General features: G+C 37.6%; 2 protein-coding genes across 4 annotated transcripts in view; one reads left to right on the top strand and one right to left on the bottom strand.

Moving 5' to 3' along the window:
• GOLM1 (golgi membrane protein 1) overlaps window positions 1-5,536 on the top strand; it is a 30,457-nt gene extending 24,921 nt beyond the window's left edge. For both annotated transcript variants that reach the window (XM_081802912.1, XM_081802911.1), the window contains one exon: window positions 3,187-5,536. In XM_081802912.1, coding sequence (XP_081659038.1) covers window positions 3,187-3,260 — 74 coding nt within the window. In that variant the 3' untranslated portion in view covers window positions 3,261-5,536. The remainder of the gene's footprint in view (window positions 1-3,186) is intronic.
• A 1,167-nt stretch (window positions 5,537-6,703) lies between these two features.
• NAA35 (N-alpha-acetyltransferase 35, NatC auxiliary subunit) overlaps window positions 6,704-25,807 on the bottom strand; it is a 94,675-nt gene continuing 75,571 nt past the window's right edge. For both annotated transcript variants that reach the window (XM_006734940.3, XM_031029867.2), the window contains exons 15-23: window positions 19,202-19,268; window positions 17,471-17,569; window positions 16,750-16,928; window positions 13,459-13,595; window positions 12,519-12,586; window positions 11,496-11,636; window positions 11,013-11,135; window positions 8,088-8,168; window positions 6,704-7,092 (exon numbers count right to left, since the gene is read on the bottom strand). In XM_006734940.3, the coding sequence (XP_006735003.1) occupies window positions 7,033-7,092; window positions 8,088-8,168; window positions 11,013-11,135; window positions 11,496-11,636; window positions 12,519-12,586; window positions 13,459-13,595; window positions 16,750-16,928; window positions 17,471-17,569; window positions 19,202-19,268 (955 nt within the window). In that variant the 3' untranslated portion in view covers window positions 6,704-7,032. The remainder of the gene's footprint in view (window positions 7,093-8,087; window positions 8,169-11,012; window positions 11,136-11,495; window positions 11,637-12,518; window positions 12,587-13,458; window positions 13,596-16,749; window positions 16,929-17,470; window positions 17,570-19,201; window positions 19,269-25,807) is intronic.

The raw sequence follows: 25,807 nt of genomic DNA, 5'->3' as shown, positions 1-25,807 counted from the left end.
TCAGAAGTTCATGGGGCTCAGCCTCCCCTGGCTCCTCAGTCCTTACCATAGGAAAGTACTTTGTGGTCACCTGCTGCGGGAGTAGCAGAAAGTCTCCTGCTTTCCAGTTGCAGTTTATCCATTGGCCCAGGTACTTTCGGGTGTAAATCTTTTGGTTGTTTGGGGTTATCCTGTTCTGTTCTCAGGTCCATCAGGTGCTCCATTGCTCCTGTTTTCTTCCTAGACAGTGTTAGCATACAGGCACTGGCCATTGTCTTTGTCTCTGCTTGTATTTTGGGGTCTGCAGGATTCCTTGCCATCTACTCTTATAAATGTCTGATTGGAGTTTTTCAGTGTAGTCACTTTATGTAGGGACCCTGAAATTCAAAAACTATGCCAGTGTTATCACCATTTTTCCAGGATCATCATCATGTTTTTATATTTTACATTTAGACCTCTAATTCATAACTAATTTCAAATGTATTCAGGTATTGTGGCGCAAGGTTGGGTCCAATTTTCTTGTTCCTAAGGGCTGTCCAGTTGGCCAAACACCAGCTCAAAGCCACTGATTTGAGGTGCCACCTTTACCAAATAGATTTCTGTATGTACTCAGGTCTACTTTTCACTTTCTGTTCCATTGATTTCCCTGCTGACTCACACTATACCACACTGTTCTAACAGCTCCGTCCCCCGCTCCCCCCTCCTTTTTTTTATCTGACAAGGCTACTTCTGGGAGATTACGGCCAAGATATCTTTGAATAATGCTTCTTCCCATTTTGATTCCTTCTTAAACTCAGATCAGAAATGTTAGATCTTACCATTCTATTCATGTCTCTTACCCTTTTTTTTTTTCATATTACCCATTTCTGCTTCCCTGATCTACATTCAGAATGACTTCCTCAGACAGCTTCGAGTTCACCAATTTTTCCTTCAGCTATGCCTTATCTGTTCTTTAATTCATGCTTTTTAAATTTTTTCATTTCTAAACTTTCTTATTCTTTGCTCATGTTTACAAACATCTTTTATTTCTTTAAATGTATCAGACTTTTATCTTCCAGTTGCAGTATCTGAAAACCTTGTATTTCTTTTATCAGACTGTCCTTAGGATACCTTCTTTCCTTGTGTTTTGTGCTTTAACTGTGAGCTACTAGTTTCCTGGGAACTTCTATCTGTAGGAAGCCTCTGGGGCCTGAGTTAGAGCAGTACTGCACTAGGGGTTGTTTGCCTCTATCAGTCTCAAGAAGGGCACTACAAAATCACCACCTCTTTAATAAGGTAAATTCTCTTCAGATATTTTTTGGATCACACAGGGAACGTGAGTTCTAACTGTATACTTGCACGGTCGTCTCATATACTTAAGAAGTCCTCCTCCCCAGTCTAACCACTAGGCTTTCTTGCTGTCCCATCTTGACTGCAGACTTCTCCTTTACCTTTAATCCAAAGACACGAGCCTTTGGGAGTTTCAGCTCTATCTAGGAGTCCCATTCTGGACTTACCATCCAGAGTGGAGCCCTTGTCTTTAGTTTTTGTCCCTCTGCATCTTTGGAAGCTGTAAAGGGAGAAGCCCGGTGTCTTCAGGCTTCAGAAGTCCTCAGGGCAGAGCTAGCTTTGATGTTTATTACCTTCAGGAGTTGGAACTTTTCACTCCACGTTTGGCCTCACAGATTCCTTCTTCTGTTGCAATTATAGACAGTGCATTTTAGTGTCTTTAAAATTTTTAACTTTTCAATTTGAAAATAGATTTTAATTTAAAATAGAATTTCCATATGCCTTTCACCCAGGTTCCCCAAATATTAACATCTTATATAACCATAGTACAGTTATTGAAATGACATTAATATTGATACAATGCTATTATTCAAATTTAGTGAACTGTCCAACTTAATATCCCTTTTCTGGTCCAAGATATAATAATCCAGGATTATATGCTGCATTTATTGTCACACCTCCCTAGGGTCCTTTAACCCAAAACCATCTGTTTTTATCTTATGATGTTGATAGTTTTTGAAGTGTTCTGGCCAGTTATTTGGTAGAAAGTCTCTCAGCTTGGGTTTGATTCAACAGTGCATTCTTTAAAATATCTTTTCATATTTCATCTAGCATGTCAGTTATTACAGTTGGCAGAGTTTTTTTGAGGTTTTCTAGAAATAGGAGTTCTAACTTGATTTTTAAATTTTCTTAGACTATACTTAAAACATGAACATATTATCAAGTCAGAATTTTAAACAAAGTTTCTTTTTCTGTTCCTGTCATCGAGTCCACTCATTTGTGTACCCCAGTCCTTGACTGTTTGCTGGTGTGGTTACTGTCTTAACATCCCTTTTACTGTCCTTTCAAATCAGTCTAGTGTCCTAAATGTGTGGCTTTGCAGTAGAGCCCTGGGATCTTTCATCCCCTACACACAGGTATACCATGAATTTGACCTTGTACAAGGCTTCAAACAAAGGACGCAGGCAAAGAAAAATGTTCTGTAAGCTTTAACAGTTCCAAGAATTGTCATCACCATCATGTTAAGATTCTATCATTAAAAATAGTTTAAGACCCTCCCTGCTTGCTCCAGGGAAATTAGAAGAAAAAGGCATTAGTTCCAACTTTATTAGAGAACTTTAAAAGACAATATTAAGGCAGTCATTTAATTCATTTAATAAAATCATTAACCATTTAATGTGTCGTAGTTGTAAATCAGCATGGTGGTTTTAGGTTTTGTGAGGTCTTTGTATGTCCTTGGTGTGTTGAAGGAGAGTAAGGACGATGGGCGCCACATACAGACACATACAGTAAAGGAGAAGCTTTGGAGTAATAAGAACTGACTGAAGATGCAGGTAGCTCTTAGGGCATTGTGTTTCCTGTTGGGAGGGATACCAACAGGGATGCATGGAGCACAGACGGGTTGTGGTTGTATCACAAATCTTATGAGTATATTTTATATTGTCCACTTTAGAGGACATGGGGCATTATTTCAGTATTTCAAATAGGAAGTTTTTAGATGTTTTAGCTTTATTTCATGGCACCATGTTGGCCATACATGTAGTCTGTTCACTGTCTTGTCCTTGATTAGGAATGCAGTCCCCCATTATGTTGCTGAGGGAGATATTGTCCTCTTGATGAGGCAGTCTCTCGATAGTTAGGTCAAACAGAACCTGCCTGGCTGGTTTCCCCTAAATGTTTTAATGTTAGATTATGGTTTTTATTTTTTTTCTTTTTTAGTTCTTAATGCTGGAAATCAGAAAGGAGATGTAAATTTACTTGATCAGCGTGAAAAGAGGAATCACACAGTCTGAATCAACTGGAATCATATACTTCATGTCAGGATTGAACAGAGATCACTACAAAATATGAGGGGTTGAATACTGTGAAATGTACTAAAATATACATCTAAAGATGATTATTGTGGAGTTTTAATATGTACTTCATGTAGGAAAATGACTGTGTTGTAGATGGTTTTTTCGAAGTATTTTTACTAAGGTGTCAGAATTTGTCAGCTAATAGGTATGAGAAGATCAGTGCCAAAAACAGAACCCAAGTTCTCCAAGTATGGTGACAGTGGCACTTAAAAAATTCTGGAATGTAACTTTGTTTAAAAAAAATCAAAGCCTGTAGAAGAGTCTGTCTTCTGACACCAAGAGACCCACCGCACCTGAGAATTCTCCTCTGGTCCCTCTGGTGTCCCGCTTCACACGCTGTGCTGAGTGGCCGGTACCAGCCCGGTATTTGTTCTCACAGGTCAGTGCCGAACGATTCCTGGCTTATACTCTCATGCGCTCACTTCTGGTTCTGACAGTCAGTGGCCTGGAGTACAAAACTGTTAACACAAACATCACTAGCGACAGTTTTAAACAAGTCTACATACAAAGACATTTTATGTGAGAATTTTTAAAAAAAACTTCTATAACCTTTGTCATTAATGTACAAAAATGCTTCTCAGTGACTTGTAATTTGAATATTTGTGATCTCTTAGTTTGCTTAGTATGTGTGGGCAAAGCAAAATCTTCTCTACTAAGTCCCTATTACCAAGAGCCATGAGTGGATTCGACTTTTGACACAACAGGGGCCAAACCAGAGCTGACCCTGGGGCCTGTAGCAGAGCACGGGGCGGGGAGAGGGGGCAGCACAGCACTGCGGGGGCACGTTTGCTGTGGACTGTCCACTGCACCATTACAGGAAAAGGAGAGGAAGTTGATGTTAAGAGTATATACAGTGTGACACGGGGAAAGTTTAGAAAGGCAAGAGAAATTAACAGTTGTTTTTGCCATAGTCTATACGTTTGGCTTGTGGTAAATTGACTATCAAAAGTGATTTAAAAATCAATGTTAATTTGAAAAGGACTAATCATAATTCACACTGAGTTGCTTCTCCGTATTTCCAGTAAATAGGCTCTTTCCATTTACTAATGACTGGCAGAGTCACACTAATGACTCTCAGGTCTTAAGGGTGAGTGGGCAGTGATACTTATTAAATACAAGTCAGAGGATTTGAGATGCAGGAGCCTCAGATCACCTGCTATAACCCCTCAACTTCAGACAGGAACGGGTCCAGAGAAGTTAAAGAACTACACAGGCCAGACAGCTGGTGAGCTGGATGTCTGGCCCCTCACCTGGTCTGGACTCATGGTGCCCCTGGCTGGCACTGAAGTCAGGACCTGGTTTGCATTCAGGTTGAGATCTCCAATGTGAATGTTACTCATGTAGGTACCTTTTTACTTAATTACGAAGATTAAACTTTTCTACCCGGAAAAGGCAACTAACGAAGAGTGTTAAAAATAGCTTTGTAAGGTTTTATCTAAGCCCTTGTCCAACTTCTCTTTGTGTCTTAGCCTTAGGATAATCTCTCTTGCCTTTTCAATAAAACATCTGTTCATTCCATGTTTAATCAGTGTGCATAGAGTTCTAAGAAACAAGACTGTTAGTTCAGCTGCTTTGTTTTCCTTTACTGCCCTATTGGATTCCTGAAGAATCAGCTTGCAAATTATAGATTAAGAATGGTGGTTTGCCTTAAACCTTTTGTGGACTGAGATGGGATGTCAATATAAATAAAAAATAACCACGCTGTTTCCATCTTCATGTACAGAGGCACCAAAGGCCATTTGTTCAGGAGGTGTGTACTGTGAGTAATCTCTCCAGACAGTCATTTCTTACCACCGGCTTACCTTGACATCACATAGGCAACCTATTCTGAGGCAACAATTTATAGAGGGGTCATGGCTGTTTTTTTTTTTTAAAAACAAAACAAAAACCTGTGTAATACGTAAGTAGATGGCAAACCCCCCACTTTGGTCTTCTGGTTTCATCCAAAATTAATCAGCAGCTATTCCAATTTTTAATAGGTGTGAACTATTTAATTTACACCTTCCTCTGTATTCTCAAATGGTATGTAGACAGGAATGTGATGACTCATCTTTTCTTCTCCAGGTGGGACTGTAGATTCCCTGCACGATACTCAGACTTTTTGAGTAATGAAAGCACTGCACATACTTAATGTACTTTTGTGTGATGGAATTTGACAAACCAATACCTGTTAAGTCAGTGTGCGGTCATTAAATAACTAGATTGGTAACTGGCATGATTGTTTTGATAGTAGTTGGTCAGCTCTTCTTAGCAGAACCTAGAGTGGTGCAAGACAAGTGTGAATTTAGGAGCCTTTAAGGTCCAAGGGCTTGGTCTACTCCCACTAAGAGATTACTATAAATAATTGATAGTTTATAGAACACTCAACTTCTAATCCTTGTCTCTGAATTTTATGAAAAATACAAAAAGATTCCATGAATTGTAGGGGTTTTTTTCCCCACACTGTTAGACTTTGAAAATGTTCGTTAGTGTCAAAGTTGGGGAAATAATAGTTTGTGTATTTAAATGTTTGTGTACGAAGCCACCGTCCCTTAAAAACTGGCTTATAAAATTGAGTAATCCTTCAATCTATAAATTATCCCAAAGTTGGTATCATCACATGTACTTTTGAAAAAGCTCAAGTAAAATGCTTCCATCCTTGTTGGTGTGCCTGTGAAACACATCTCTGGGAAAGTTAAAGGACTTGAAATATTTTCTTTAAATTTATGCATAAACTTCACATAATGAGTTTTATAAACCAAGGCCCTAGCCAGCTGAAACAAATGCTTGTGTTCCTATCTTTACTGCTTAGAATAAAATGATACCATCTAATGTAGAATAAAAATCCACGGCAGCATGAGCCAGGAAGAGGAATGGGCAGCAAAGGAAGGGTAGGGCCTCTGGTGCTGGGCACTTACAAGGTACAGGTGGATTTAAGTCTGTTTTCGAAGGCAGCAGATACTGGAAAGATCCCCACTTGAAAACGCTGCATGGGTTAAACTGAATATTTAGTAGTGAACAAAAAGTATGCCACACTGAAACCTAACCCTAAAATCTACACATTCCTACCTCTTGAATAATGTCACTAGCAAACATTTTGCATGTTTTAAAGGTGCCAAAAGGAACAAAGGATGATTTTAAAAAAAACCTCTATATTCTTATAGGTATATAATTTAAGACATCATGACACACAAAATCACAATCCCCACGTAATTTAGTCTCCCTAGACAGAGGTTCCCCCCACCCCGCATATTCTTTTAAATGTATTTCACCAAAACCCCATTCAAGTGTTTGATCAATTGTTTTGAAACTTCTTTTGAATCTGTTTGAACTATTCAAGTAAAACACCTTCAGTCCTTAACATGCATCAACAAAGTGCTGTGGTTTTTCATTTCCAGTAGTGCATTTTTTTGTCAAGAAATTTATTAACTTTACAAACACTATTTTCACTCATTCATAAAAAAATGATTTATGATTAAATCTGTAATAAAACCATATAACATTCATCACTGCATTCAGTAAGCCCAGTTTCATCCATGGAACATAACAAACCACTTTAAAACAGCAGTTTTCATTCACGTCATATAAGGCTGTCAAATTAAAAGTATTTCTTATAATAGGCTGTTATCCAAGAAATCCATTTCACTTCATGTTATGTGCTGAGACGGATGGATCCCCTTAGAATCTGAAAGTAGATTCTGCCCCTTGATGTCCCCCCTTTCAGTGTCTCTCAAACAAGTTTCACAACAGGAAAGTATTTGTGAGCAGAGAAATCAAATTCAGGAGGAACCTGTAAAGAAAGGCAGAAAGTAAACAAATGTATCTACAAATAGACAGTACAGTATTTTAGTTTCTCCCAATTTTAGAGGTAAGGCAGCACGAGAGAGGAAAAAAACCTGGTTTAATGACAAAGAAGATAGGAACTAACCTGGAGGGAAAACAATGAGCTTATCTCTGGGTTTATGAAAGGGAACAGTTCACAAAGGCAACTGGACTTAAATCACAGGGAAGGGTGGTGGGTCAGCACACTTTAGTTCCTGGGTCATGGACAGTACTAAGCAACGAAACCGTGTCTATAGTAAAGCACGGCAGAAGATGAGGACAGCAGAGAGCAAGCCGCGATGGGAGTCGACGGGTTCATGTAGGTGTGCCAATGCTCAGCAGGCACATGTTGACACAACATCAGCAAGGGAAGCTGACAGAATTTACCATCTCTCCAGCCGTTAAAGACTTCATTACTGAGGCATTCACTTTTCTAAAGGCAGATGACTTTTTAAATCTCTCTCCCATAATAAATTTGTTTTCACACATTTTCTGTTTTACTCTTTTACTCGTTCACAGTAACTTAGACAAAGGAGGGAGGGGCATGGAAGGGCAGACTTTAGAAATTTTAAGTCAATAAAATCTCTTAAGTTTCAAAGCAAAATGGCAAGCTCTAGTTATTTTCTGCCCCTGAACCTATTTTTTATTTTCGTTTTTTTTAAAGATTTTATTTGACAGAGAGAGAGAGGTAGAGAAAGAAAGGGCACAAGCAGCAGGAGTGGCAGAGAGAGAGGGAGAAGCAGGCTTCCCGCTGAGCAGGGAGCCCGATGCAGGGCTCAATCCCAGGATCATGACCTGAACTGAAGGCAGCCGCTTAACTGACCGAGCCACCCAGACGCCCCTGAACTCTTTTAAAGGGATGATTTTTGAATGTTTTACCTTTTTGTAATATTTGTGCATCGTATTTTTTAAAAAGTTCTACAATAATTTAACACCCATTTACTTTCCCCACAATGCGCTTACCTTAGATTCCTTTTTGTGTCCTCCTGCCAGTAACTTCATGACCACAAAGTTGGGTTTGGCAACCTTTAAAATTCTATTGACCTAAACAATGAGCAACATTAAGCTATCAAAACATAAAATTCAGAGTCAAAATGTCTTTATAAGATAGGAACAAGGTGAATGTTTTTTTGGTTTTTTTTTTGAGATTTTATTTATTTGACAGCGAGAGAGGGAACACAAGCAGGGGGAGAGGGAGAAGCAGGCTTCCCGCGGAGCAGGGAGCCCGATGTGGGGCTCGATCCCAGGACTCTGGGATCATGACCTGAGCCGGAGGCAGATGCTTAACGGCTGAGGCACCCAGGCACCCGATATTTTATTAAATAAAGGCAACTTAACACCAACAGACATACTTCTCCGTGACCACAGAGCTCTACTTCAGTCAGCCGGGCCGCCCTGGAGGGGCCCCTGGGCCTCGCTCTCACTAAGCCTGAAGAGTGTCCGGCTGCAAAGGCGGCAGCAGAGCACTTGGGGTGCAGACTACACAGGTGGAGTGCTTGCACTTCAGGTACTAGTCATGAAACCTCTGGCAAGTTCTCTAGGCTCTCTGTTCCCCAGCTTCTTCATCTATAAGCGTGGGGACAATAACTTGACTCCCACGCCCACACAGACCTGCTGAGAGGATTACTAAGTGAGCTAATCCATACTAGAGCTGAGAACCACGCCTGGCAGGTAGGAGGTGTCCTGTGTTTACTGTCACTCCCGACTACGCTTGCCCGAAAAGTCTGACCTGAACAAATGAACAGCAGAGGACTGGAATGCTGCATTCCTCCTAAGAGGAAGTCATGTGCAACCTGAAGAAAAAAGCTCCCACTACTCGTTGCTGACTGACTTCTCTCCAGAAACACACCTCACCACAGGTTTGGAACAGCTTCTCCTCAGCCCCAGATAACACATCCGCCTGTCCAGATGACAGCTCCCTCTAGGCCTCCAATAGGCACGTCCCAACCTGAGCTCCTGACTTCTCGGCCCAGTCTCCCACCTGCCCCTGCTCCATCCACAGCCCTCTCCACTGGTTCTATCCACCCAGCGGCTCAGGCCCAAACCCTGAAAGTCCTCCTTAACTCCTCTTTTCCTCACCCACATCCAGTCCATCGTGCTTCAGATCACCACGGTCCACACCATCTCTCACCAGATTACTGCTGTGGGTCCCTGCTCCTACCTGTGCCCCTACCACAGTCTATTTTCAGCACCGGGGCCAGAGAACCTTTAGAACAAAAATCTAGTCTGGTCACTCCTCTGCTCAAAAACCTCCAACGGCTCACCTTGTTCATCGTACTCCAGCCACACCAGTCCGTGCCCTTGGGGCCTTTACATGTGCAGATCCCTCTGCCCATAGGGCTCCATCCCCAGTGGCCATGCGACTTGCTTTTTCACCTTCTTCAGAGATTTGCTCACAGGCCACCTTAACTTAAAAATGCCTAATCCTCTGCTACCTCCCTACCTCCCTCCTCATAGTATTCACTATCCCCATTCCCAGCTTGATTTTTCATAGTCCTTACGACCTTCTAATATACTATGTAATTTATTTACTGTCTGCAACCTCCACCACCCTCAGGAGGGCTGAGATTTGTCTAGTTTTCTTCGCTAGTTTTTACCACAGGGCTGGGGACATATTAGGCACTCAACAAGTATTTGCTGAGTAAACAAATTAAGTTCACTGAAAGAAATATACCATCTGTTATAGGTACCTTCCTCTAATTTTTACATTCCCCCTTGTATTTTCTTTTATTACATGATTATATGGAACAAAGAGTCATCTCTCTATCCCTGTTTCCCAAGGCACTAGGCTCCCCTCCCAGGAAGCAAACACTGTTATCAATTCTTACATAATTCTTACATCTCTTTCTGGAGATATATTATACTCCTATAATATGTGCACACATAGAGAGTTCCTGGGCCCCTTCTGATTGAAATGGCAGCACACTCATCACAGCTTAGTACTTTGCTCTTTAAACTTCTTATATCCTGAAGAACATTCCATTACAGTATTTAACAACCGGCCTTTTCAAGACTGCACAGTATTATATGATGTATCATCACTCATTTGACAGTCTCTGTTGAGGGACAGTGAAGTTTCCTTACTTCTTTGCTATGAGAATCCTGCTGCAAGGAGGACTCCTGCGTAAACCACTTGCTTCCCTCACTGCCCACATGTGCACATGTGTTAGATAAATCCCAAGCAGCAGAACTGCTTGGCCTAAGCGTCTGTGCTTTTTTACCAGGAACTGCTACTAACTTCCCTTTCATGGAGGTTGTACCACGATATACTCCCCAAAACAGTCTGAGTGTTAGAGGCAAAGCACTGTCACTTGTGGAATCCATGCATGTCAATATGATCAGGCATACAGCCAACTGTGAGAGCAACAAGAGGTCGCAACTCAGTATTCTCAAGTCCCAAGGTCTGTAGAATAAGATCTCAAAAACAGTCTTCGAACAGTAGGCCCGATTTTAAATGGTCAAGTGGAATAAGGTTTTTACTTCCTGTGATAATCGACCAGAGCATTTTTCGTATTTTAAAGATTTATAGAATTAGATTTTAATATAGTAAACTATACATTAAAATAAATTTTAAATGTCACCATTTCTGAACTGTGGATCACTCTTGGATCCTGTTTCTGTTCTGCCTACACACTTTATGGGTCTATGTCTTAATTTCTCTTTGCATCGATCTCTAAATTTACACAAAGGAGCTATTTGCTTTCTTTCGTCAGATAATTTTAAGTCTTGCAAGGTTAGGTTAGCAAAGCCATTTAAAATCCTTGCCAGAAACACGAGAGGCTTCACTATTAATTCTGTAAGGTTCATTTTTATAAACTGTCATCCAGTAGTAAGATACCTATTTCCTGCCAAGCTTTTCCTCCAGAATTACTGTGACTGCAGTCTTACCTCATGGTCTGGGTTTGGGATATTTTCCAAGATCATTTTCGCCTGCTGAAAGTGCTTACTAGCTGCCACATACAGTTCTGGAGACTGAGGAGGAGGGCTGTATTTATTGAGGTCAGACATTTCCTAAAAAGGGGGGGAAATACTATATTATTCAAAACGTGTTTAATATGAAAAACTCTAAAGTAGCTTTTGTAATTAAAAAATTCTACCTGATTCATGATTCATATATAGACGCTAAAGCAAACACTCGGCATATGTCCCTATTTTTCCCTACGGAACAGTCCATTCCCAACCGTCGTAGGTTACCTCATACAATCCTCATACTTAATTTTCACACGAATGAAAGCTGCTGTTTTATCGCCTTCTCACTGGCCCAGTACTAGTCTGAGTGGACTGTCTGAATGCAATGGCTGGGTACAAACAGCGGATCTCTCGGAGGGCCCAGGACTACTTCCTTCACAGAGGCTTTAGCGACAGACTCACCTTGAACTGCAGGTAGTGCACCGGTGGTGGTGTCATTACACTGTTGAATGGAGCAAATCGGTGCTCATATCGAACTTGCTCACTATCAAGCTCAAACTTGGGTTTTCGTACTTTGCCATCCATGTCAAATGCTACCATGGTCTAAAAGAAAATCAAAGAAAAGACTGTATCACTTTGAAAAAGTGAACTCCTCATGAGTACAGAATAGAAACAGCTATTTTCACAGAGTTAAAACAATTTTAAGGTTCAGAAATCAGGAACAGGAAGAGAAAAACTGGCTTTAGTATTCCTTTTTATGTCATGTGCCATATTTACATAAAAAATTTTCAAGCTCCAGTGTTTAATCCACTACTATATTTCCCAGTGAAATTGTACCACATGCACATTATTCTGCCATGACACATGCTTTTACAGTTGCTTTGAAACCTTCAAGTAAAAGCTTCTAAAGAAAAAAAGTCATATACAATAAGAAAAGCATAGGTCCTGCTTCTCAAACATAAGTCCATGTTCTGTTTTATGTATTTTAATATAAGTTGTCTCAAATAATTTCTTGAATTGCCAAGTACAGCTTAACAGCACTTGCTACCTCGTGAAAATGCTTGCTTTTGCTTAAGCCATTCATTGTGGAGCCTACCCCCTTCCTAATATGCTCCTCATACAAACCTCATCTCTTCTAAGAAATCTGTTCTGATCATGAGTCAGAAATAAACTCTGCCTTATTGTGTCACACATGTCACCTGACCTGTCATTACCTAGACACTCAGACTTGGTATCCTTAAATGTACTCCGCAGAAGATGCCTGACACATGGCAAGGGTGTTAAATTAATACTTGTCTACAAATACTTGCTAAACAAATTAATGAAAACTAGACTTGGAAAAAAGGTAATTTAAGCAGATGGTTAGTAAACACAAAGGTGAAATTAGAATCTGGAAAGAATCACAGAAGAGAGTCCATTTTAATTAAACTATGTAACAGCAATGTAGTTAAAAAGCAAAAAAGAACTTCATTTGTGACAACTTACTTTAAACATTCCAGCACACATGTTCTGATATGCCTGGCTCATTGTGATCTCTCGGCTCAAGGGGCGAACTGTAATTAAAAAGAAAATTACCCACACTCTTTTCCCCCTCCTCTTGCATTACTGCAGGAGAAAATCTAATTTAAAAAAAACTTCCACCTTGTTTACTAAAATTAAAAATTCAAAGTTTGTTCCTACAGGTTAAATTTTATTTTATGGCCCAAATCTACAAATAATAAAATAAAACTGAAAGGCTTTTTAAAAAGCCATATTCCCTAAATCAGTAATACCATAAAATTCTAGTATGAAGTAATTTTAACTTCTTTTGAATTCACCATGCAGACTTAATTTCTGAATTAGGAAACCCACGCATATAGTCATTTAAAAACCCACCCAAACTGTTGAAATCCTAATGATATACACAGTAATATTTTGTAACATTTGTAGCAATATCTGTCCCCTTCCACTAGGGATCAAGAGAGCAGTGCCTCTGAAACCTTTTTTTCTCCTCCTGGGCTTTGGGTGTTACACCAAGGCCCTCTGTGATCATCTTTCTGTGCCACTGTAACAGCACAGCTCCAGATCGACTCCCCTCTAAGTGGTCAGCCTTCTGTCAAAAGATCAAGGGTCTTCCGCTGCCTTGTTCCTTGACTTACCCTGCTTGCACACTCCATGTGGCTACTTCTTCTTGTCCTAAGGTCCTCTAACACACAGAACAGCAAAGAAGTAAAAGAAAAGCAAGGGAAGGCACCAAAGAGGCTTGTGTCACTAACACTGGGACTCAGTTTATACCTTATACTTTCTGAAGAGAAGATGGGCAAGAACTGAGATATAAGGACTAATTCACCCATAACAAGGCATAGGCAGCTCTCCATCTACTTGCAGAAATTAAAGTGCACTCCAATGTTAGTTACTCCTTAAATTTAAGAAGAATTCACGGTACCTTTCTTCTTTTTTTTTGTTTTTTTACTACTCCGGCCTTTCTGCTGCTCTTCCATGATCCTTTCCTCTGCCATCTGAGAGCCATCAGCACGACTTAATGTAGACATTAACCATGCATAAAGGAATTCCGAGAGATACCTTCAAGGGTACCAAATGTTAGTTAATAGAAGATGTCTACATGAGATAGCTTCATCACCACAGGTATTGGTATTAATAAAGAGATACTTTTAATACTGCTTTAAAGGTTAAAAAAACAAACCCAGATTATCCAATTAGATAACTGATACATTAGATTTTAAGAGAAATTAGCACTACAAATGATTAACTTTTCCTTTCTTGTAGCCTTATATTGCTGGACATTGCTGAAAAATGCTTAATTCCTACAACGATAAGCATTTTACAATTTTTCAAAAGACTTCTTGATAATTACATTTATATATGTAAATCAAATGAATGCACATTAAACTCATTTCACCTTAGCCTATTAAGAAAATATTTTATTTTCCCATTAACTGCAAGAGAATGCAAATACAGAAAAAAAAATGTAAAATTGTAGGCATTATACCAAAGCATTCTAAAAAATTAAGAACATTCAGGCTTATAATTTACTTGAGTTTATTCAATAAATGAAACGTGAAACAGATTATTCCACCCGATACTAACTTTTCAGAAGCTTAACCAACATTACATTCTCCTATGCCTAGAAAAAGTGGTTCAAATCTAGGATATGAATATATACAGTTTATAATATAACCTATAATAAATAAAATTAAGGACCACTATTACATTAAGCTAAAATCAAAGATTAGAAATTTTATTATGGGGACCCGCCTGGGTGGCTCAGTTGTTAAGCATCTGCCTTCAGCTCAGGTCATGATCCCAGGGTTCTGGGATCTAGCCCCACACCGGGCTCCCTGCTCAGTGGAGAGTCTGCTTCTCCCTCTCCCACTCCCCCTGCTTGTGTTCCTGCTCTCACTGTGTCTCTCTCTGTCAAATAAATAAATAAAATGAGCATATAATGCCTATTTCCAAAATTCTCCAACAAATTGTAAGGCAGGTTTACAGTATTAAAACACTGACCTTCCCACCAAAAAAAAAAAAGAAAAAGAGAGAAAGAAAATTTAAAGCAAAACAGTAACTAATCAAAAGATACACCTGAGGATAAACATTGTTCCTTTTTGTTGTAGCAAAACAAAAGCCCCACAGTCAATAAATCAAAACTGTACTGGCAAAAAAACAAAAAACCCCTCCAAAACCACCTGGAATGGCTTAGGTGATGTGTTTTAAAGCTAAACTGAGCACTATGCAGAATTCCTGGCAACTACGGCAAACTGGGAAATATATTTTTATTTCATTAAAAAAAAAGGCAAATAGTTCACAGGAAGAGAAAATAATTTCTGACAATGAATATAAGAAAAGCATTTAGAATGAATTTTTCCCTCCTATTACACTACAAAATCTGACGGTCTATATCTTAACTTAATGAGAGGATTTCTACAGGGAATTAATCCTGCCTTCTATCTTCCAAATATCAAACACAAGGATAGATGAGTGAAGGATATAGTTGGCACAAGTCAGGCTTTTCTTGTCAAATATCAGATATCTCAGTGAGCTTTTATTAAATGCATTATCAAAATTAATACACAATTATATCTAAGGAGAATTAGAGTACAGTATTCTAGACCAGTGGTTCTCAAACTGTGATCTCTGAAACAGCAGCAATATCACCAGAACTAGTTAGAAATGCAGATGACTGGGTCCTATCCCAGACCTACTATACCAGGAACTCAAGGGACCATGCCTAGCAAGTCACCATGATGCACTCTAAAGTTTAAGAATGTTTTCTACTGTTCATTTTTAAAGGGCCCACATGCTTTAGGAATGATTATATTCATGAACAATAACAACAACAAGCTTGTGAAAATGCTGGAGGCCAATCTATAATTTTGAAATTGAAAAGCAGTTAAAACTAACATGAAAGGAGACCACAAGGATATTTATAGGCAAACACTAAAATTTCTTTCGTTAAAATGTAATGAATCTGCTCAAATATGCAGATACATTTCTAATAGAGTGTTTAGGTGATTATCATTCATTTGCTGAATTAAGAGCCCAATTCTTTGTGCCAAAAAGCATATAAAAATTTTATTTTGAGCAATCAAGAGCACAAAGGCTTCCCATTAGCTGCCTGAAACCTCAGAGACAGAACTTGAGCATGTTCCCCTACAAAATGTCTGGTTTGAATACTGTGTCTACTATGAGTTAATAACAAAACGTATGCCAAATAGCTATATCAACGCCTGTTGGTAAGACTTGTTACCTACATAAATATTAGAGAGTATACCAAATATTATTCTCATATTACTTTAGTTCATGTTCAAATTCAAGTTTCCTAGTCAAAAGAGTTATGCTAGGAGCCCTAGCAGCCATGATAACAAAACCATGTCAGTGTGGAAGAGAATTACTTTCCTTCCTTCATAGTGGCGACTCCAAGGAATATACAGTATCTTAATTTACTATGTTAAATAATTCAAATATGAGTTAAAAAGATGAACCATATTAAGATCTTATATACTAAACTTAGCTGTTTGTCTGAGCAACACTGGTTATTCTTATTTTAATAAATTACTACCATCCTTGGCCAGACTAAGAAAAAGATATACTGGCTCTTAATTTATTTTGTTTCTGTGGCAGCTTTCCCATGCGTAAAGTATTTCCAAGCATCCTCTTACTAGGTTTCTTCATCTCATCTTCAAGTGAAAGTGAAGAACTACTGGCTGAGGATGGTGATCTCTTATCAGCTCCTTCCAAGCTCCTGAGATAAATCCCCAGGGCGGCAGTTTGCAACAGTGATGTTCCCAATGATAATTTTAGCCACAATTTCTTCTCTGAGCAAAGATCTGGTTCAGATTTTGAACTTTAATTCAGTTAAGTACATTCCACAGCTAGCACTTAGCGCCACTGAAGTCAGGACTAAATGTGTGTTAATTTTTCTCTCTAGAAACAGACAAAAGCTCTTCAATTAATCCATTTACTTCGGAGCCACTTTTATTAATTTTTAAATAAATATTCAATGGCTGGAAAAAACATATTTGTATGATGTTATAGCACTTAAAGATGTTCAAAACGATCTGGCTCTAATTTTTAATAGATATTTTTCAATTGTCCCACAACTAAAATTAAAATACATTAAATGAAAAAGTACCCTGAAATTATATTCTCTTCTACAGATGCTCTCTCAGATCTTATCTACTCTACCCACCACCAATTTTAACTCATGTTATTCTCTTACCAATATATGTAGTAGTACTCGTGCATGCTGTAGAGCTCCAATTCAAAGCCACTCAGAAGATACTGGATCATAATTCGAAGGTTATGATAAAGGACCCAGGTACCTAAACAGGCCAAATGTTGCCTTTGGGGTTCCTGTTTCAACAGCATAGTGTGAAGGGCTGCATCAACCTTCTCTGCCTATCAGAATAAAATGTCGAAACATTGACTTTCTTTTCAAGGTAATGAGAGAATTTAAAAAAAAAAAACAAACAGCTAAAATAGCATTTAATCAGAAAATGTAAAACTTGTCACGTAAAGAACTCATACTTCCAAAACATTTTTGGTTAGATTTAAACTTCTCATTTCACAGCGGGTAACGTTTACATAAACAAAAATACAAAATACTGACTTTAGGTCTTTAGTTATGTTATCAATTAATATTGCGGCTTACAAATTAAAATTTTTATTAGAATGTGAATTTGTTATAAAACTATAGTTCTACATATATTTTATAATTTATTCTGATTATCAATTATATATATATTATCTCAGTTTGGATTATTCTCTTTTTGTAAACTCTTTGTTTGATACATGAAACTGTTACACTGAAGTTAAAAATAAATTCATCACATTGAAAAATTAAATAGTCAAAATACCATTCCAAAGAATTATTTTTTAAAAATCAGATCAAGGTATGAGTATCTTAATTTTAGAAGGGAGGGTAACTTGTTGGCTCTTACCTCATCCTGCAAGGTAGCAAATTCCTCAAGAATATGACCGAGCTTATCTCTCTGTCGAGCCCTATTATGTCCATGGATCTGAATAAGACTACAGAAGGGCTGTAATACACATACAGTTTGTTAACTGTCAATGTAAAACTACTTGACACTAAATAAAATTAACATTCCAAGTTTTCAAAATTGAGTTTAAAGGGGGGAAAAAAAACTGGATGTAAGAATCAGGACTGTGCATATTTCCTACACAGGCATTTCTTTTTAAGGAAACTCAACATGAGAATTTATTAAAAGCCAGAAGAAAGTGGCTGTTAATGAAACTTGTTTTCATACGGCAAAAAAATCTTACTTTGATCTTTAGTTATCTTCCCACAGTTTCAAGAGAACGGTTTCTTTTCTGCTTATTTCACACTATAAGCCAATGTTCAAGGGTGACATTTCTGTGCTGCTTTAAACACACCAGAACAATTACAAGGCTTGAATAATGGCTAATACAGTTGAACCCTGAATAACACAAGGGTTAGGGGCACTTATACCCCATACAGTAAAAAATCCATGTACAACTTTTGACTCTCCAAAAACTTAACTACTAATAGCCTACTGTTGACTGGAAGCCTTACTGAGAACATACAGTCTGTTAACTCCTATCTTGTATATGTATTATATACTGTATTCTTACAATAAAGTAAGCTAGAGGAAAGAAAATGTTATTAAGAAAATCTTAAGACAAAATGCATTTATAGTACTGTTACTATATTGAAAATCCGTGTGTAAATGGACCTGTACAGTTCAAACCCATGTTGTTCAAGGGTCAGTTGTTATCTAGAAACCCTAAGGTTCTTCTATTCCTATTCTACATCATAAAATATTATAATACTTCACTAATCAGACAGTACTACTGAATGATAGTATGCTCTGATTTAAGAAATATGAATTAGAAGGTATAATTTTAAATTTGCACAGTTTGACAGATATTATCTTACTTGATCAACAGCTAGCCTCTAAGAAGTACAGGGGCAGTATTAACACCTCACTTTTTAAAGACTGGGAAGTGTATAGAAAAGTAAAGTGATCTGCATGATAATGATAAAATGTTAATGATAAAAATGAAATCTGGCCTTTTAGTTCTGCTCCTTTCACCATCCCATGCTGGCTTCCTATATATATGTATATTTATATTTCAGTAACTGGAATTAGGTCCCCCAAAACTGACTGCTTCAGTTCTCCAAGAGAAATGTTTATATAATTAAGTAAGAATGATTTATGGTTAATTTAATCCACTACAAGATTTGTATTTTTTCCTAATTACCTGAGATTTGAAAAAAATTTGTGATGTTATCTACATTAATAATTTTAATTTTACTATAATCCTGTTCATTCAAATAGTGCAAAGAGAAGGTATCTGGGGCTGTTACAAACATTCCTTGTTTATAAGGTCAAAAGTAGTTTTTGTGCCCATTTACAAAAAATGTGTACAACTTATCCTGTTTCTGTGGTCCCTGGGGGTTACAGTGAAGACATCAAAGGTGCCTCAGTAGCTAACAACCTGCCAGGAAGACTTGAGGTTAGAAAGCTATCTACCTGAGTGTAAGAGGAGACAGAAATTTTTTATTTATTCAATGAAAATGAATAAGAAATGTTAGATGAAAAAAAATAACACAAATTAATGCTACTGAAAGAATTACACCCCACAATTTTTAAAATATCCATCACAATGATCCAAATTGTAGTTCTTACCCGAACACAGTGAGTAACAAAGGAGTCAATACAGTCCTTAGCCTGGTGGTTATTATATAGGCAGCACCTGTAAGATCATACTCATTAAAATCAAACTATTTGGCCTACAAAAAGCAGCAGTGATTACTATAGGTGCTACCACAAAGAAGGTGGGAAAAAGAGAAAATGGAATCAAATACATTACCAAATTAAAAACTAGCATTAGATTAAGAAATATTACTGTGTTATTCACATAAATGTACACTATTTCCAATTCTTTCAGTTCTATAATTGGAGAGAGTTGGATCTAACAAGATCAAATTAACATGAGAAGAAAAATTCCAAAATGCCACCTTTTCATGACCCTACTGCAATGTTATTTTTCTACAACTGACACTCTCATGGACTGTGTAATCGTAATTACAAAGAAAATACTGTACAGAATCCTAATTTTTAAGATGTACCCACATTTCCAACCACTGGCCAAAATCATCACCTATACATTTCTGCTACCTCATCGTCTATCCTCATGAAGTGGTTTCCTTGTGGTGTTCCTTATCTCAGTTAATAGCATCACTTCTTGACTAAAGCCCTCCTGAGCACAGTCTGGGAGGATCTGCTACCTGCCTAGCCCTGGAGGAACTACAGGGGCTGGATAGATGGGAAGATTGTTTTTTTCTGAGGTGGGAGGTCAGTAGTCCTTTGCACCTAAGAAGATGGGAAAAAGCAAAGACTTTCCCCTGGCACACGGCAGGAGCAGACAATGTACTACTCCTCAGTGTTTGCCATAATTGAACAATCTGACCAGAGCCTCAAAGATAAACAGAGCCTTAATCATGCAATGGAAAATGATAGTGCCTGCAGCAGCCAAGTGAAAAGAAAAGGTGGAATGCCTGGAATAGGTGGTGGCAAGAGAAAAGGCGATTAAAATAAAACTCTTAAAAAAAAAAAAAAAAAAAAAGACTTTCTGGATCCAAAAATCAGGCTTTTCAAATTTAAAAATTCAATAGAAGACAGACACTCACTAAAGCCTTGAAGGTCAAGAGGAGAACTTTCTCACATCATGGCAAAAAATAACAAAAGAGAGAAATATATGTAAATATAAATAAAAGATAAATATGAAGAATATGGAGAAGAGATGTAAAGACAGTATATGAGGGGCTCTAAGAAAAAAACATGAAGGTGAAGCAATAATTACATAAAAAATAATAAAGGATAATTATTGATTGGAAGACTTGAGGCTTTAATGCCTGAGTTTCTGACATGATTAGCTGAAAATCACACATGTACATTCTGGTAAAACCCTTAAACTCAAAAAAGAAAAAGAAAAAAAGAAAATAAACTTTACAATCTTCCAGAAGAAAGTGTCAAATCACTTACGAAGGAAAAAAAATAATCAGATCAGGATTACATTTCTTATCTGTAACACTGGAATTTTAAAAACAGTGGAGTAACAGGCATACCTGGGTGGCTCAGTCGGCTAAGCATCCGACTCTAGGTTTCAGCTCAGGTCATGATCTCAGGGTTGTGGGATCAAGCCCAGCAGGCTCCATGCTCAGAAGTCTACTTGAAATTCTTTCCCTCTTCCTTTGCCCCTCCCCACGCTCTCCATCTCTCCCTCTCTCAAATAAATAAAATCTTTAAAAAAAACCAGTGGAATAACATTTACAGATTATCATGCAATGAACTTTGTTATATATACAGTCAATTCTTGATACTCATGATAGTTCTGTTCTTTAAAGTTGCGGTGGACACTAAATTAGACAATACAGAAACACTGCTGCTAGGGTAAAATACAGGGTTAGGTTCCTGCCAGCCTCTGGTGATGCCATTTTCATCAACTGATCACTATATAACTTGTATTTTAAGATGCCTTATGTAATGCACACTGCTGATTCATTAGCAACCTCAGGCCTGAGTGAAGCTTATCTAACACACATACTCTCTCTGAAAGGCACGCTACAGCCTTCTTGTGCTGAGGAATACTAGACAGCACATCATTACACATGGAGGCTATTTGAAACTATGAAATCACCATAAAAAGGACAGAAATGTGAAGACCGTGGTATCTAATGGAGCTGTTTACAGAGTTGCCTTGTTCAACATTGGGTGACTCATTATTTTGCTGCTCTGCATATGTCCGCAAATTCAGCGAGAGTGGAGCAAATACCGATTTGAGGGTTACAAATATATTTTAGCAAGTAAGCAAGATTTGCAAATATGGAATCCTCAAACAATGTAGGCTGAACTGTAATGAAACCTAAATGGCTAATAATAAAAGTGCTGAAGGACGACTGTTAAATAGAAAAGGAAAAAAAGCAAATTAGACATAGACACTATTTCACATACATTAGATTGTCAAAAATTCTGAAGTCTGATAATGACGAAGTCCAAAGTCTGGGAAAACTAGAATTCTTATACACTGTTTTCTGGCATACAAATTGGTTTAATTATTTCAGAAAGCAACTTGGCAAAACTAGTAAAGTTGAAGATGCACATATTCTATGATCAGCAATTAATTTCAATTTTTGTGTTTTTTTTAAAGATTTTATTTATTTATTTGAGAGAGAGATAGCGAGAGAGAGAGCACTAGCAGGGAGGAGAGGCAGAAGCAGGCTCCCTGCTTAGCAGGGAGCCCCATGTGGGGCTTGATCCCAGGACCCTGAGATCATGACCTGAGCTGAAGGCAGCTGCTTAACTGACTGAGCCACCCGGGCACCCCCTAATTTCAGTTCTAAGTATATACAGCCTATGTGCATAAGGAGACATATTCAAAAAAGTTCACCCCAGTATTTTTTTTTTTTTGAGAGAGAGAGCTCACAAGCTGGGGGTTGGGGGAGAGGAGGAGAGAGAGAGAGAGAATCCCAAGCAGGCTCCACACTCAGCAAGGAGTCTGACACAGGACTCAATCCCATGACCCCGAGATCATGACCTGAGCCAAAATCAAGAGTCAGACACCCAACCAACTGAGCCATCCAGGTGCCCCCAGCACTGTTTTTCAACAGCAATAAATTAGAAACAACTTAAATGTCCGATTGTAGAGAAACAACAAAAACAAACTATGTTCAAAGGGTGGATTTTAATGAATGAAGTAAGTCTGCGTGGATCAAACTGGATGATTTCAAAACCCTAACGCTGAATGAAAAAATCATGTTGCAAAAGGATGTATACAGTGTGACATTTATGTGAAGTCTTAAAATATATAAAATAAGTGGATGTATCATTTCCAGATACACATATTTGGGTGAAGCATACAAGTATTCATAAGAGTGAGACACAAACTGTAGTGCAATGGTCACTCTAGGACCAGAGTGGGAGTAAAGGATGGAGTGGGGGAGGATTTGAAATTGCAAGCAGTAGTTCTCAAAATGTGGCCCAGCTTCCCCTGGTCGGGGTGGTGACCCTGGGATGCTTTCCAGGGGAATACAAGGTCAAAACTATTCTCACAATAATATTAAAATGTTATTTGCCTTTTGCACTCATTCTCTCACAAGTGTATAGCGGTTGTTCCCAGAATACGTGGCATGCAATATTACAACAAACTGAAAGCAGAAGCAGGTCAAAATAATCCAGTTATCTTCTATTAAGACAGAAAAGAGGGGCGCCTGGGTGGCTCAGTTGGTTAAGCGGCTGCCTTCAGCTCAGGTCATGATCCTGGAGTCCCGGGATCAAGTCCCGCATCGGGCTCCCTGCTCAGCAGGGAGTCTGCTTCTCCCTCTGACCCTCCCCCCTCTCATGCTCTCTCTCTCTCTCATTCTCTCTCTCAAATAAATAAATAAAATCTTTAAAAAAAAAAAAAAAAAGACAGAAAAGAGATTTGCAAAAATGTAAAACTGCCACTTTGATCACTAATTTTTCTTAAAAAGTTATTTTCCATAAAAATGTTATTTAATGTAATGGGTCTCTTATTTTTAAAAAATAAATATTTTTAAAGTATTGCTTTAATTTCTAAAACAGTAGGTAGCAATATATATGACCTATATAAACAAAAGCTATTTGAGTCTTTAGTAACTTTTAAGAATGTAAAGGTGTCCCAAGACAAAAAAAGCTTGAGAACTGCTGATTTAGAGGTTATCTCTCCTAAATTAATTCGTTTAAATCAGCTGCTCCTTGATACTCAAGCTCAGCCCTACTCTGGGACCTTACAGATGTTGCCGTCAGGAAATTCTGCACAGCTCACTCCCTCAGTTCACTTGCATGTATCACCACTTGCAATAGGCCTTCCACAACTATCACGCCTAAGAGAACCATCTATCCTTTTATCTTTCTACCAAGCACTTATCATGACCTCACATTATGTATTTATCTACTGTTCAGTCTCTCCCAGTGGACTGGAAGTTGAAGATGCACATATTCTATGATCAGCAATTAATTTCAATTTTTGTTTTTTTGTTTTTTAAGATTTTATTTATTTATTTGAGAAAGAGATAGCGAGAAAGAGAGCACTAGCAAGGAGGAGAGGCAAAAGGTATGTTCTTCTTTTCCTTAGAACCCAGAAAGGTGCCTGGCAATAGCAGGTACTAACTTACTATATTTATTACAAAAGGGAACTGATAAAATTTATTAATTCATATAAATATACATTAAGTATTTATCAAGTTTTATCAATTCTCCAAAAGGGGAATTTATAAAAACCATGTAAAAATGTTGCTTAAAATGGATGGTAGTATAGGTAGCTGTCACAGTTTATACATGAGTCTTTGATATATTTAATTATAAATTTTAAAATAACTTTTGTCTCCATTTGCAGGTAATATATGTAGAAAACCTAAAGATTCCATAAAAAAAAAAAAACTTAGAACTAATAAATTTAGTAAAGTTGCAGGGTACAAAAATCAATATACAAAAATCTGTTGCATTTCTATACACTAACAATAAACTATCAGAGAAATTAAGAAAACAATACCATTTATAATAGCACCAAAAAGAATAAAATATTTAGGAATAAATTTAACGAAGGAGGTGAAAGATCTATACATTAAAAACTGTAAGATACTGATTACAGAAACTGAAGACACCAATAAATGGAAAGATATTCTGTGCTTATGGGTTGGAAGAATATTGTTAAAATGTCCGTATTACCCAAACTGATCTAGAGAATCAATGCAATCCTCATCGAAATTCACAGATACAGAGAAAACAATCCTAAAATTTATATGGAACCACAAACACTCTGAATACCCAAAGAACAAAAAAGCTAGAGGTATCACAGTCCCTGATTTCAAACTACACTACAAAAGCTACAGTAATCAAAACAGAATGATACTGGCATAAAAACAGACACATAGATCAATAAAACAGAACAGAGAGCCAAGGGAAAAAAAGCACGCATATATGGTCAATTTTTGACAAAGAAGCCAAGAATACACAATGGGGAAAAGACAGTTTCTTCAATAAATAATATTGGGAATGCTGGACAGCCACATGTAAAACAATGATACTGGACCCTTATCTTACACCATATACAAAAACTAACTCAAATGCATTGAAGAACATAAAAACACTTTTGTATGTAAGACCTGAAACTGTGTATTAGAAGAAAGCACAGGGGATAAGCTCCTTCATATTGATGCTGGCAATGATTTTTTGGTTTTGCACCAAAAGCAAAGGCAATAAAAGCAAAAATAAACAGTGGGATTACATCAGAGGGAAAAGCTCCTGCTCAGCAAACAATCAACAGAATGAAAAGGCAACCTACAGAATGGGAAAAAATATTTGCAAACCACATATCCAATAAAGGGTTAACCAGGGAAGAGCCAAGAAAATTCTGAAAAAGAATGCCACTAGACGACATGTCTTAATGGATATCACTACTAAAGACAGAGCTACAATAATAAGTATCATCACTGGAACTGAAATAACTCCTAATACATAAAGGATTTTCAAGTAAAATAAAGACGGTCTTTTAATCCAGTGGGATTATACTGTAGGTGATGCTCACCCAACCAGCTATCTACCTAGAAGGAAATCAAGTTGAACTTCTATCGTCATACCATTTAGAGGAAAAGAATTCATATTTAAAATCTTAAATGTACAAGAATAAAATAAAAATCTTTGGGAAAAGATTTAAGTGCCTAACGGTACAACCTGTGTACTGGGGAGATTCACCTCAAACAAGAAACCTACAAGTTATATAGGACAAAATAAGTAGAAAAAGCTACCTTATAGAAAGCAAAATTTTGATGCAAAAGAAAGCTTAAGGAAAAAAAGCTGCAATGCCTATCACAGATTAAGGAACTGAAAGATAATTTGTAAGTACCTGCGTATTATGAGAAGCTATATATACTGTAGGATAGATACTGTATAACAATATGTATTATATACTCATAATGTATAAGGAGTTCATATACATTCTCCAAAAAAAGTAAACCACTTAGTAAAAGTCAAGGGCAAAGGATATAAACAATTCACAGAAAAGTATTTCTAAATGTCCAATAAATATTGCATTAAATGCTCACATTAAAGTAACAATGAGATATTGCTTCCTGCTAATCACATTGGAAAAAATTAAAAAGATAACACCTACTGCCTGCTAGTCAGGATACTCTCATATATTGCTAAGAGGAATATAAATTGCTACAATCTTTCTGAATGCAATCCAATAATATCTATTAAAAGTACACATGC

This window comes from Leptonychotes weddellii, chromosome 14, assembly GCF_054177405.1.
Source record: "Leptonychotes weddellii isolate Sample4059 chromosome 14, ASM5417740v2, whole genome shotgun sequence".
NCBI classification, from domain to species: Eukaryota; Metazoa; Chordata; class Mammalia; order Carnivora; family Phocidae; genus Leptonychotes; species Leptonychotes weddellii.
This window is presented reverse-complemented; position numbering and strand designations above follow the sequence as displayed.